We start from the raw sequence: 15187 nt of genomic DNA on the forward strand, positions 1-15187 counted from the left end.
ATTAATGAGTACTTTAATATAATGTTAAATTTATTTAAATAAATACAAAGCAATAACTAAATATATTTGGAAGTGAGTTAGAAGAAGGGGATTGCTTTCAATTAGGATTATATTATCCTGAAGTGGGTCTGGCATTAAAATATTTTAGTCTCAACTTATCTTGCAATTTTGTAAACATTTAGTCTAAGATATACTAAGATAATTTAGGCCCTATAGATATAGTCTATTTTTATATCAATATTATCTTTTATGAGTCATAGGTATAAATAAAATACTAATTTTTATTTTCTTAAATATAGTTCAGTTCCAACAAGTTAATGCTCATTTACAAATAAGACGGTCTTAAATACATTTTTAAAACTTTTAAATTTTATATGATTATTTTTTAACTTCTAAATATATATCATAAAAGATTCATCTCCACCTTTGTACGAGTGACGGATTTTTATATGGACATAGGAAGACTATGTTCCCAATATTTTTTATATTTATATAATTTTAAATATTTCTTTTAAAAAATTAATATATTTTTAATATATTTTATATATTTGGTATTTTTAAAATCTTTTAAATATCTACATTTATATTTAAAGAAAAAGTTCTCTATTTTTGTCTACATTTATTTTTCTATTTTACCTTTCAAATAATATTTTTAAAATTAAAATAATTATTTTATTAATCTTTTAAGTAACCATTTGTTAATTTAACTGTTATTCTTTTCAATTTGACTGGTTTTTTACAAATAATCATAATAAATAAAAAATAATTACAGTAAAATTATAAAAAATATTTATATTTAATTTTAATAATAAGAAGAATGACAATAATAATTTTATTAATTTTTATTATAATAAAAAAATACAATATTTTTAAATTTTATATAAAAATTATATTGGGTTTAATTACTATTTTTCGTTCTTATTTTCGTTCAAAAATATCAAATTGATCTTCCAGTTCTTTTTTTTAGTTTTAATTTGTTCATGATTTTTGAAAATTTTATACAATTTGATTGTTTTTGTTAAATTTCTTAAAATAGATCAATATCTTTTCATCAAAGTTGAAGCTCTCAATAAGAATAGTTTGATTTGTTGGTGTAATTAATATAATCATAATGTCAATTTTGATAAAAAGCAATTGATCCGCTTCAAAAAATTTAATAAAAAGAACCAAATTGCATCAACTTTTTAATAATCGAGACCAAACTAAGACTAAAAAAATTGACAATTTTTTATGAAAACAAGGACAAAAAAATAATTCAACCAAATTTCGACACTCCAAAAATAGTGGTTAAAGATCCGTCACTACTTTGTACTGCACCAACTAGCCTCGACCTTCAATCACAACCAACTCGTCTTGACCTTTGACTTGAGCCAACTCCGCTCAATTCTTTGGTCCAGTCAACTCATCTAAATTCTTTGGCATCGACCAACATGTGTCGATTCTTTAGCCCAACCTGATTCGTCTTGACCTTCATCCCGAGCTAACTTAGCTTGATTCTTTGGCTTTCAAACCAACTCAACTTGACTATTTAGCCATGGTCGACTCCACTCAATCCTTTGGTGCAGGCCCATTCCACTTGACACTAAGCTCAAGATTACTCAACTCTACCCTTCATCTTAAACCAACTCACCTTGACCATCAATCCACACTAAACCGCCTTGATCATTAACCCAAGCCGATTTGACTCAACCTTCAATTTGGGGTAATTTAACTAGGCTTGAACTTGGGTCTAAGATGACTTTCCTCGACCCTTCTATCTAGATCGACTTAACTTGACTTTTATCCTAAGTCGACATGCCTCGATTCTTTAACTCAGCCTTGGTCATCTCGATCATCGATCCAGGATGACTCAATTCGACCTTCTGGGTCGACTCTGCTTGACCTTTGGTTTGGGGAGATTTGATTCAACCTTTGGACTAAGCAAACTCTTCTCGAACTTTAACCCGAACCGACTCGTCTTAACTTTTGGCATGAACTTGTCTTACATATTCTGTTGTGACCAACTTGGCTCAACCCTTTGCCATAGGCCAACTTGAGTTGACCTTCAATTTGGGCTGACTCCTCTCAAACTTCAACCTAGGCTAACTGTTTCAACCTTTAGCTTAGGTCGACTTGTCTCGATTCTGCAACCCAAGTCGACTAGATTCGATTATGTGAATCTAAACGAATTTGCTCAATTCTTCATTTGAGTCACACTTGGCTTGACCCTGGACCCATATTATACTTGACTTAGCATGAGAGGTACCTAACTCGACTCGACCTAAGATGAACTCCACTCTACTCGAAGTGAGGTGAACTTGACTTAACTCGACCTTAGGTGGGCTTGATGTGATTCGACCATAAGTGGGTCTAACTTGACTCTGCCTAAGGTGGGCCCAACTCGATTATGTCCAATGTGGGCTCGATTCAACTCAGCACGATGTGGATTTTGTCAACCTTCCTGCATGTAACCTAACCTAGACCTCAACTCGAATGACTTACTTAACTTGGGCCCTACCTAGCCTTGTCTATCTTCATATGAGACTAACTCGCACAAACCGTTCCATGGGATGGTTCTGACCCATGGGACTTTTGATGTTATTTTGGCCATATGGACTTTTTAACCTTATAAGCTCTTTCGGTTTTGTCCTATAAGGGCAAGAGCCAAGCCTTGTGGGTTGGACCAAATTGACAACTCTACATACCAATTCTCACATACAAACAATCTCATAAATAAAATGACTATATTAGGTACCTACCTACAAATATGAAGAGATTTAAAAGAGCAACAATGGTTGTAAGGTAGAGTCGCAACCAAAAGAAGTTCTTTGAGCCTCATAGTGACATGATAGTTACAACTAGAATCTAAATGTGAATACACGACACCTACTTCCACTTTATATGAACAACAAAGGTGTGATGGAGAGACACCTCTCCAACTTCAATGACCCCTTAAATGAATAACAATGATAAAAAGGACAAGAATAATGATGACATAAAACCAAAAGGAATGAAAAAGTGAGAATGTGAACCTTCTGGACTTGTAGGAAACTTTTCTACGCCAGTTAAGTGAAGAACTAACGTAAATGTGAACCTTTTAGGCTTATGAGAAACTTTTCTATGTTAGGTAGAAAACTGACAAAAACTGCAACATTTGATGTCAGGTGACATCACACCTAACACCAAAGGTGACTTTCTACATTAGTTTCCAACTAAATTATTAAAATGTTTCTTGAAATAACATAAAATTCGATGCTTGCATTTTGTAAGCATATACAGTTTAAAATTTCTCATGTTTTTTTTAGAGAAATCATTTTGTAGATAAATGTTAACTTATTGGCAAGTGTACCAATTCGTCCCAAGTAGTAAAATGGTAGTCCAAGTGTCGTTTTCCCAAGGGATTTGTGTTTGTTAATCTATTTGTGATTATTTACTGATTTTAGCAATTCTGAAAAGCATTTTTGATTCAAAGTAAAATAAAGCATACAAAATTCATAAAAATAAAGATGTGATTCGGTAAAAAGCTTCATTAGGATTGAATTTCATGAATCAAATTAATGTAACACCACACAATATATATCTCTACGAAGTCACATTCAAGTTAAAAGCATATTTACTCTAATTCCTTAGAAGCAAGTTCTAAATCATATGTTAAAACTCTAATTCCTTAGCCATTTTAGCATACAATTTGCATTAAGCTCACATTTTTAGAATGGCCAAGAGATGATGTCTATCCCTAGAACATAACTCTTGGGTGTTCTATCCATGTCTAGTTCCAATTCATTTTCTAATGATTCGATAACAACAAATAACATGATATTCCTATCATACACATTAATAATCAAGATAGAATAATTGAATACGAAAGAGATTATATTGCATAGGAAAAGTTGCATAGAGTATGAATTCATTACGTCCAGTCCAAATGAAAATGGAGATTAACTACTCCTAATCATCTAGAACATACAAATTTGATGAATTCGCACGAGTAGATGGAAGAATTTACTGTAGATTTGTCCCCAAATGTGCCCTAGACCGAAGTTTCGAGTTTCCTTACATTTCCACACCAAAGAACTAACTCCTTTCATTTGATTCTCGACATTTAACCAACCAAAAACTGTTTGCTCGCTAGGCTAGCCTTACCTCTCGTTGGGCGAGAGGTCTTTTAACTGCAATACAACTGCTATGTCTCGCTGGGCGAGACATACTTCTCACTAGGCGAGACAAACTTCTCACTAGGCGAGACAAACTTCTCGCTGGGCGAGTGGTGGAGCTCTGGCTGGGCGAGATGGTCCTTATAGACAACTTTGTAGACTTCCATTTTCCTATATAATTTCCTAAACAATGACCCAAGAAAAGAAAAATACTCCTAACTAAACAATATACAAAACACTAATAAACTTCCTAAGAAATAAACACAAAACACATGAAATAAAGACAAATAAGAGAGGTTAACAAAGCTTAAATACCAATTTTTTATCAAGCTTAACAATAAATTAGCTAATTTGACTTTAATTCATAGAGAATATTATAAGTGGTTTGATGGTTTACCCTCGTGTATTAATAGGTATAATTTGTCTATCTCGTTAAGTGTAATTTTTATATGGGTTTGGTGTGACTCCTATGCTTTGTATTTTTTTTTGTTGTTTTATTTTAATAAATTTTCATGTGAGGTAAAAGATTGATGAGCTTTGGATGTCACTATAATTTAAATGTTAAATTTCATAGTAATATATTATATAAGCTTATTGGGAATTACATAAATAATTTATGCTTTGTTAAAACATATTAAATCATTTGAATTTTTTTAGTTGCATATGCATTTCCTCTAAATTAATACTTTTAAATAAGTTACTTTTAAATATAGTTTTAAATTAAATTATCTAAAATTTGTTTTAGTTTAACTATGCTAAAAGGGTAAAATTGAATTAATTTGTATTATTACATTGTTAATAAATTTTTAGGAAAATTTATAATAGAATAAGTTACTTTGTGATTGATAAAAATCAAAGGAGATTTAATAAGTTATACGTTAAATTTTGAATATAAATTAAAATTTCTTTTATGAGTTTACTTATGAGTAAATTATAAGTAGATGTAGAAGTACTTTTTTAATTAAAAAAAATAAATATATTGAAAGAAGAAAAAGATTTGTCCTAACTTATATACAAAGAAATATATAAAAGAAGTTAAAAAAAGAAAGAATTTGTGTAATGTCTGCCTCTAACTAAATACAGCATAATTATAAATCTTTGTCCCTCACATTGAATATTACATAAAATATCAACTAAACTATTTTTCTATAGACTCTTGAATACTTTCTTAAATATAGGGAAATCAAAGTTTTGGCATCGTACTTGTCTCCGTTGTTATAAAAGAAAGAGAAAAATTGTTATTCAAACAATTTTTGAGCTTTCCTACATCAATGACGAAGGACAGCTCGACCAAAATTCAGGTGTACTATTATTGTTATATGTTTGGTTACAACAAACCCGATCTTCAAAAATATCACACAACAATATAGGTTTCATAACCAAAATAGAAAATCATGTCATCTTTATAAAACTTTTCCTACTATCCTAGTAGATTCTTACCATACTATTTCTAAATATGATCTTAAGCATCACATCGTATATATAGATAGTATTCCACTCTAAACTCATTGGAACACATAACAATACATACTTGTCCTCATCCCATCAGTTAATATATCAGTCTATTAACCCGTTGATACCACTCACCCCTATATGATGAACAACAATTCACTCACTCTATGATGTAATGTATGTTATTGTATCAGATAAGAAAGGAGCCCTCCAACAACTTGAACCAAAGATCCTAACTGCACATAGATTGTAAGCACATGGTTAGACACAAACACATTAAAGTATGAGAAATTGGCACCAAGACTTTTATGCCCTATCGAAAACCATATTTTAAGTTAGGCTAGATTGAACACTTTCGTCAACATCAATTTTTTCCATTTTTGAAAATGACATTATTTCAAATACATCATACAATTGTCACCAATATACATCATCATACTTTGTTGTATTTTCTATTTATATTTAAGCGTTCAAATTAACTCAAGTGTAAAGTTGTTATATAATGATGCATAGATCATAGCGTTGCCCATGAGTCACACATCTTCCGAATGAATGTAGCCACCTTACATGATTAACAATTTCTACATTATAATTCTACACCTCACACAAGTTTTGTTACTCATTTGAACACTCTATATAAATTATGGTTTGTTGCCACTTTATTAATTATTATTTTTATCAACAAAGAAAATTATATATTTATATATTCATTTTCTCAACATAGATATAACAATGAAGCCTAACAATAAACCCACACCTCCTTTAACAGTCAATATTCTATATAAGCTTAGAACATTGCAATCCTTTTTACAACCTAAAAAATACCCCAACATTGCCACCTTATTAATTATAACTCGCCGTACAAAATGTTGGACTCAAGGTATAAGGAACTTGCTTATCTTCTCCCCTCCAAAACCATTTATTTACATGGACTATTCTTTTGTATGTTGTTCATCATGGTAGTGACATAGGCATTTTTTTTTCTATTCAAACCACTATCTTCTCCGTAAGAAATTCCATATCCATTCGAAGCAGCCTTGTTTTGAGAAGTTTGGTCCAAATCCATCGATTATGACTTCAACACCAATGACTCATGAAAAAGACTTGAAGTTGGCCAATTTAATGTAGTGCGCATTTTGTTAACGTCCACCACACTTCATAGAAAATTCTACTAATAATCATGATGCAAGGATCACAACAAGAAAAAGCAATGACCAACATTTTAACAATTCGCACTTTAGTCTAATGGGATTAACTTTTCAATACATAAAAATTAAGACTATAATTTATAGTATATAGAAATGGTAATCATTATTGTTTAGTTATTCATGAATAAAGTTTATTTTTTATCAGTTTAATTAATTAAGTTTTAAGTTTTTCATAAATTCAATTATTTTCAATTGAATTCTTATTAATATTTCTTCTTTCTGTATTCAAAATTTTGATATTTTTCAATTGAGTTCTTATTAATCTTTACTTTATTTTTGTTAATTGGGTGACATAAATGATATTTTGTTCCACAATCTTGTTTTATTATCTTCACATATGGAAAGAAATATGAGATGTCGTGATTAATATAAAATAATACTGCATAATTAATGAGCAATATAAGTCATTAGCCGTTTTATATTAGTTATAATATTATTTTATATTAAGTATAAAATCTTAGGAAACAAAGTGATGCTAAAAAATAATAGCTGTGTCACTCAATTAATAAAAAATATAAACGGTAGGGTTTTGAAAAATATAAAATCTTTTAATAGTTTTTAAGTGATGAATTTTTTTTATTAAAAATTCAATTGAAAATATTTAAATTTGTCATAGACGTAAAACCTAAATAAATATCTTTTAATTTAACTTTTACATTTTTATTTTTGTTATCTCTTTAGATCGACACTCTATTTTTAAGATGAGATGGTCCCACTAATGTAAACACAAATTCGTTTTGGCTAATTTTACTCTATAGCTCTTTTATTTAATATTTTTAGTTTATTCTCTGAGTGTTTAGAGATCCATGACTCATGAGAAGAGAAAATGATGTTGCATCAAGATCAATAGTTGATTTTTTATTTTTGTGCTATGGATGTTTTGTAGATAATTATTGGAATCTTTAGGAGTAATTTTAAATCCTATATCTAAAGACATCTATATGTGGCTAAGAAAACAAAAAAATGTGGAAGTTAACTTAAACTTATTCCAATTATGATTTAAAATTGAGATGAAGATTTAATCAAAGTTGTCATTATAAATTAGGATTAGTTTTTTATAAAGTACATATCTTGTTTTACATAATAGGAAACAATTGCGTAAAAGATGTTTGGAATGAAAGGTTTGTTCAAATAGATGTAAAAAACTTTTTAGATGTGAAAACGAGTTTCCACACACTGTGCTTTTAGAAGTTCTTCCTAGTTTCCAAATGCAGAATAATTTCATGAAAAATAATACTTTAACACCCCTTAAAAAAATACTCCCACTAGATAACCCACTTTATAATATATAATAATGTATATTAAAATATAAGGTTAAAAAAATAAAATAAATACAATTAAAATATTATTATTTTTAATTGCTAAGTGGAGTGTTTTTTGTTGGGTGGTGCAAAATTTCTTGACTGTTTCAAATTAAGGTGACTTCTTGACGTAGACCATAAAAGTCCGTCAATGAAACCAGTTTTATATACAGCATCCATACACACCATAAAACGCAACGTTTTCGCTTTTGCATCGTTTGCATGAACTTGAACATGGCTTCCTCAATCTTACTCTTTCTTTTCCTGCAATTTTTCTCTCTGCACACTTCACATTCTGCATTTTCATCACTAACCACGGACTCATTCCTCTCCGTAGAGAAACCCGAAGACGTTATTCTCTCCCCAAACGGCGTTTTCTCCGCCGGCTTCGTTGCCGTCGGTGAAAACGTCTACTCCTTCGCCGTATTCTTCACACAACCCCGTTCCCACAACCAACCCACAATCGTGTGGATGGCGAACCGCGAGAATCCCGTCAATGGAAAACGTTCCAAATTCTCTCTCTCAAGAACCGGTAACCTTGTTTTGGATGATGCTGCTCAACGAACGGTGTGGTCTTCGAACACTGTTTCATTGGCTTCACCACTGTTGAAGCTCAACGACAATGGCAATCTGGTTTTGCGTGACCTCCAAGGAACCGTTCTGTGGCAAAGCTTTGATTTTCCCACCGATACTCTTCTTCCGGGACAGCCCCTCACGAGACGAACGCAACTCGTGTCTGCAAGAAGCGACACTAACCATTCCTCCGGTTTCTACAAGCTCTTCTTCGACGATGATAACGTTCTTCGTCTTCTCTACGATGGCCCTGATGTTTCCAGCATTTACTGGCCATATCCATGGTTGGTGAGTTGGGACGCTGGAAGGTCTACTTACAATAGCAGTAGATTCGCGGCGTTGGACTCACTCGGAAGATTCATTTCTTCTGATAGTTTTACTTTCATCACATCTGATTATGGCGCTACGAAGCAGAGAAGATTGAAACTTGACTCTGATGGTAACCTTAGAGTGTACACGCTGCATGATGAATGGTTTGTTTCGTGGCACGCGAGAGCTGACACTTGCAATATCCACGGGATTTGTGGAGCTAACAGTGCGTGCAGTTATGATCATGAGCATGGAAGGAAGTGCTCGTGTCTTCCGGGACATAGAGTGAAGAACCATAGCGATTGGTCTTATGGCTGTGAACCTGTGTTCGTTTTGTCTTGCAATAGAAGTGAGTCTACCTTCTTGGAGTTGCTGGGTGTTGAGATTTATGGTTATGATGCTAACTTTTCTGAAGCTAATAGCTATAGCTATTGTAGGAATCTGTGCTTAGAAGACTGTAACTGTAAGGGGTTTCAGTACTCATACAATGACGGCAAGAACGTTTACAATTGCTACACAAAGATGCAATTGCTTAACGGCCGCCGAACACCCAGTTTCAAAGGAACAATATACGTGAAAGTGCCTAAAAATCATAGCCTTTTCAGGGAAGAATCTTTTCGTTCAGATGCGCATGTTTGTGCTGTTAAAATTCCCAGAGTGTATGACAAATATCATGTGAACAAGATTGTGAGGTTTTTTCTTTGGGTGGCCATAGTAATTGGTGCTATTGAATCGGTCTGCGTGTTTGTCGTGTGGGTTTTCGTAGTTAAGACGCGCCGAAAGTCTCATGCAGATGAACACGATTACCATCCACTGACCGATAGATTCAGAAAATTTAGTTATTCAGAGTTGAAGAAAGCCACAAAGGGGTTCAGTGAAGAGATTGGAAGGGGTGCAGGAGGGGTTGTGTACAAAGGTATTTTATCAGATGAAAGACATGCAGCAATCAAGAGACTGAATGAGGCTAAACAAGGAGAAGGAGAATTCCTTGCTGAAGTGAGTCTCATTGGAAGGCTTAACCACATGAACTTGATTGAAATGTGGGGATATTGTGCTGAGGGAAAGCATAGGTTGTTGGTGTATGAGTACATGGAGAAGGGTTCTTTGGCGGAAAATCTCTCATCCAACACTCTTGATTGGAGTAAGAGATACAACATTGCCCTTGGAACAGCAAGAGTTCTGGCATATCTGCATGAAGAATGCTTGGAGTGGATATTGCACTGTGATATAAAGCCACAGAACATACTTCTTGATGCTAATTATCAACCGAAGGTAGCAGATTTTGGCCTGTCGAAGCTACAAAACAGGAACAACTTGAACAATTCAAGTTTTTCAATGATAAGAGGAACAAGAGGGTACATGGCACCTGAGTGGGTTCTGAACTTAGCAATAACGTCGAAGGTTGATGTTTACAGCTATGGAATTGTTGTGTTGGAGATGATAACTGGGAAGAGCCCAACAACGGGTGTTCAAAACATTGATGGAGAAGAGTCGTACAATGGAAGGGTGGTGGCATGGGTGAGAGAAAAAAAGAGTGGAAGATCTTGGCTACAGCATATCATTGATCCTGCACTCCAAACTAACTATAATGAATCCAAGATGGAGCTTTTAGCCAAAGTTGCTTTGGACTGTGTTGAGGAAGACAAAGATATAAGGCCAACCATGAGCCAAGTCGTTGAAATGCTTCAGAGTGTTCCTTAGTAACATTACTATGTTTCTTTCTATCTCTGTAGCCGTTCTTGTTTTCTATCTTTCATGCTTGTGTGTAGCCAGGCTCAATACTGTTTCCAAGGTTATTTAATTTAACACAAACTTTGTTAATTATTTTAAAGTTTTATCTTTATAGCCTTTCCTTTTGGAATTGATTGACCTGAAAATTTCTTAACAACTAACTTATTAATCCAAGTCTCGGGAAAAATAAACATATAATACATGTTTTAGACTCACATTTTGATGACTTATACAGCAGTTTGATTTATTACTAATATATGAAATATTATATATTTTAACCATATGAAGAGATTACTTCTTAATGTATACATTTTATTTTTTTTAATATACCTTTTAAAACGTGTAAAACTATTTTTATGTTTCCTTTTTCATTCTTATTTTGCATATAACAATTAACGCAATAATCATGCAGCGGATGCATGCACATGCACAAATATACAAGGACACAAATATATACATAAACATCTATACAATTGGGTCGGATTGGTATTTTTAATAAGCCAGCTTGTTTTAGTCTCACTTGTTTAACCAGACAAACTGGTGGATTAAAGAAGTGTCAACCCGTCCCTCACTCACTGAAATTTTTTTTTGTTAAATTAAAACAATTAAACAAATTAAATTTTTTATATTATATTTTTGCAAAAATATAAATATACAATATTATTATAATTTAAATCATTAACATTGTCAAACTAAGTTCCAATTTTTAGTGTAAATATAATTATTATTTTAATTTATCCAATTAAAATATTACTTAATCAATTAAAAGCTTAGAAAATACTTATATGATTAAATATGCTTTTCATTTATAAGTATATATAGAAATAGATTTTATAAATAATTTTTTTTTTTTAAAAAGTAGTAGGCCAGCCTGCCATATAGTGGGGTCGGTTGTAATTCCTAGCCCATTTTATAGTGGTGGGCTAGCCCGGTCGACCCATTTTTGGTAGTTTAAGAATGGGGCAGGCCAAAACTGGTCGAGCTAGCCCATTTTACCACCCTTATATACAAACACAAACACAAAAACATCGACACAAACACAAAAACACACATACACACACACTTGAAACACAAACACATAGACGTAGACACAGACACATACACATACAAAAACACACAAACACATAAGCACAAACAAAAAATACGCACACACATAAACACAGACACACACACACATGCACACACACACACACACCAAATGATATTCAACAAATAGAATATGAATTGACGCCTATAAGAAGAGATGTCTTATCAGTGACTATCCTCAAATCCAAACCAAAACTTATATTAAAAATAAAACTTAAGAGCAATATATTAGGTCCAATTTATTACAACTCAAGTTGCACATCTACACACGTCACAATATGCAAGAACTCTCTTCATCAACTCCTCACCAATATCTTAGTCTATCTTATCAATGAAATAAATAAATCTTTGTTATAATATAAGTCATTAGTTCATATTTATGCCCTTATTTAATCTTTAATCATGGATTCTTAATTGGTTATTTGGGCTTTAAACGATTGTTTTAATTAGGATTTGTTATAATTGGATTTATCCAGCATGAGATACAAAAATATGTTAAAAATAGCGTTTTAGTTGCATAAATGTGCTTTAGATATTTTGAAGTGTGTGAGTGCAATTGCAGTTGTAGCTAATTTGAGCTCATGGAGGTGTGAAAATATATTTGTTAAAGCTTTATGGCACCTTAAATATAAAACCAAGAATAACAAATAATCGAAACCATAAAACACCAAGTCAGGCATGGCATGAAGAAGTTTGGCTGAGCCAATTTGAATGTGGCTAAGCCTGTAAAAGGATATGAACAACAAAAGTTGGATCTAGCGGTTTTCTCTATCTTTTTCTACAAAAATGACTTTGATGATTGAAATCTTTATGGTAAAAGATAATCCGACAAATATATCTTTAGATATTTTATTATTTAATCATATAAGTAAATATCAAAAGATAATATTTGCTAAATCTTTTTGAATCTGGAAAGATTTTCTTAAATTATTTTAGATCTCCACAACAATCAAATATATATTAAAAGATATTGGATTATTTAAAAGATAATTGGAGGAGATTACACTATCAGAAAAAAGAGTACAACAACAAAAGATGTCAAACCCAATATCTTTATAAAGAGACATAGGAAAACACATAAAGGGAGCGTAAGAACCCTTTGGGGAACCTAATTTCGTCCTCCCCACCATCTTTCACGCCCCCCTCTATTCTCTTCTTGTATTCTTTTTTACGTTCCATTGAGTGTTAAGCCTCTAGGGTTGATTTTGTTGTAGTTTCCTAACTATCTTCTGAGGTTAGATAGAATAAATTTGTTTATTCTTTTTATTATTGTTGTAATTTATGTTTATCTATGTCTTTTGTAATTGAGGTTAGATGCACATTAATCACATGAGTTAAAAGGTTTTAATTGAGACTATACTTTTATTAAATTTAGATACGTTCATGTGATTGAATAAGTTTTTGTCAATAATTAAGATTGTACTTTGATTAAAGGTAAAAACCTATTATTGTTTTATCCCTTTATCTTATTTTCATTATTATTAATTTTATCTCTTTCATCTTGTCCAATTTCATTTCTTTCCTAGATTTCTTCATTTATTTTTTAATATTTTATTTATTTTATTTTACTTTATCTTCTATTATTGTTTTTAATTTAATTACTAACCCTTTTTGTATAGTTTTTTTTATGAGAACTAATTTGTTAAAAATTAATTTTTTGTTTGTTGGAAGATGGCTTAGAGTCGACTTTGTTAGGTGTTTAAGTCAAAATTAGTTAAAACAGTTTTCAGTTTCTGTTTTTTCTGTTGTACTGTTTGATGTATATTGTTGTTACTATATGTACAGCATGTGTATGTAAGCGAGGTGTGTTGTTGTTGAATACAAAGTTTATTCAGTATCTTTTTTTCCATGTTCTGTGTGATAGCTCTCTGATTTAACATGGTATCAGAGCAAGGTTGCATTGAAAGAACTTGGGAGATTTGGAAGCCGATTTTCGCAGAGAAGGGTATTCTTGCAACATCAATCCAAGGGATCCGAGAGGAGTAACAGAGTTATTCTTTAAGTCGTGAAGGTGATTTCTTGTGTTATCAAGAAAGTTTAAAGAAGAACCTCAAAGTTGGTGGCGTTGACAAGAAAGTTGCAGAACACATGGCTGGAATGAGGAGCATCATACAGGGAGGATTGCCAGTATTTGACGGCAAGTTGTTTGACGAATGGAAAATCAAGATGCTGGCAGTGTTTGGTTTTCAAGAAGTGGCAGAAATTATTCAAGAAGGCATAGTAGAATTGGGCAGCAAGGCAACAGAAGATGAAAAGAAGTACTTCAAGCAACAACAAAAATTGGATAGCAAAGCTCGATTCTTGCTATACCAATGCGTCAGTTCCAAGATTTTTAACAAGATATGTAAGGCTACAACAGCCAAGGAGATATGGGAAATCCTGTTAAAAACCTATGGTGATGGAGATAAACATAAGAAAGTGAAGCTACAAGCGTTGCGAAGGAGATTTGAATTTCTTGTAATGGAAGAAAATGAATCTGTTGCAGATAAACAGATTGCTCACAAGATTCTACGGTCCCTCCCCTCCAAATTTGATCATTTGGTGATAACAATTGAAGAAGCCAAAGATCTGGAAACACTAGAACTAGAAGAGCTTCAACATTTATTGGAAGTACATGAGTTTAGAAGAAGTGAAAGGAAACTTACTCATGATCAGGCCTACAGGCCAGAACTGATTACAGAGGGAAGTTCAAAGGGGAAAAGAAAGACAGAAAGCAATGGAAGGGGAACAAGAATCAAGAAGGTGAATCTGAGGAATCTGGGAAAGAGAATAGTGATAAAGCAGGAGAGTCCACTTGGAATAAAACGTGGAAGTTTGACAAGAAGAAGGTGTGGTGCCATAATTGTCAAAAGCTGGGACATTTTGCCCGTGAGTGCTGGCATAAGGATGGAGTGAAAAACAACCAAAGAATCAGGCTAATCTGGCGCAAGATGAAGGATCTGACTCAAAGGCAGTGATGTTGATGGCTCAGACATGTTTAGACCTGAAAGAAGAAGCTTCTTGGTACTTAGACTCAGGTTGTTCTTCACATATGATTGGGAGAAAAGATTGGTTTGTGAAAATGGAGGAAGCTACTCATGGCAAAATTCGTTTCGCTGATAACAGTAGTTTGACTGCACAGGGAACTGGGAGAGTTGTGTTGAGAGATGAAGATGGCAAAGAAGTGGTTCTTGAGGATCTGTTATTTGTTCCAGGTTTGAAAACAAATTTGTTGAGTTTAGATCAACTGCCGCAGAAAGGATTTGTTATGACAAAGAAGGATAATTGCTTGAATGTATTTGATCAATCAAATAGACTCATCATACAATCCAACTTGTCTAAGAACAGAACGTTTAGAGTGGGAATGAATGCTTTGAAGCATCACTGCTTTGCTGCTTCTGAGAGCAAAACTTAA

The 15187-nt window shown here is 32.7% G+C and overlaps 2 protein-coding genes across 2 annotated transcripts; both read left to right on the forward strand.

Annotated features, from left to right (window-relative positions):
- The first annotated feature begins 8306 nt into the window (after positions 1–8306).
- Positions 8307–10807, forward strand: LOC114184141 (putative receptor protein kinase ZmPK1). The gene has a single exon (XM_028071398.2). It carries the CDS (start codon positions 8317–8319, stop codon positions 10675–10677), a length of 2361 nt encoding a protein of 786 aa, XP_027927199.1. The 5' UTR covers positions 8307–8316; the 3' UTR covers positions 10678–10807.
- A 2864-nt stretch (positions 10808–13671) lies between these two features.
- LOC114184386 (uncharacterized) lies at positions 13672–15187 on the forward strand. Its single transcript, XM_028071697.1, has 3 exons — positions 13672–13738; positions 13826–14605; positions 14679–15187. The coding sequence occupies exons 1-3, from the start codon at positions 13672–13674 to the stop codon at positions 15185–15187; spliced, it is 1356 nt and encodes a 451-aa protein (XP_027927498.1).

Source organism: Vigna unguiculata, chromosome 5 (assembly GCF_037176805.1).
Source record: "Vigna unguiculata cultivar grain cowpea cultivar isolate G323 ecotype 2 chromosome 5, ASM3717680v1, whole genome shotgun sequence".
In the NCBI taxonomy this organism is placed as follows: Eukaryota; Viridiplantae; Streptophyta; class Magnoliopsida; order Fabales; family Fabaceae; genus Vigna; species Vigna unguiculata.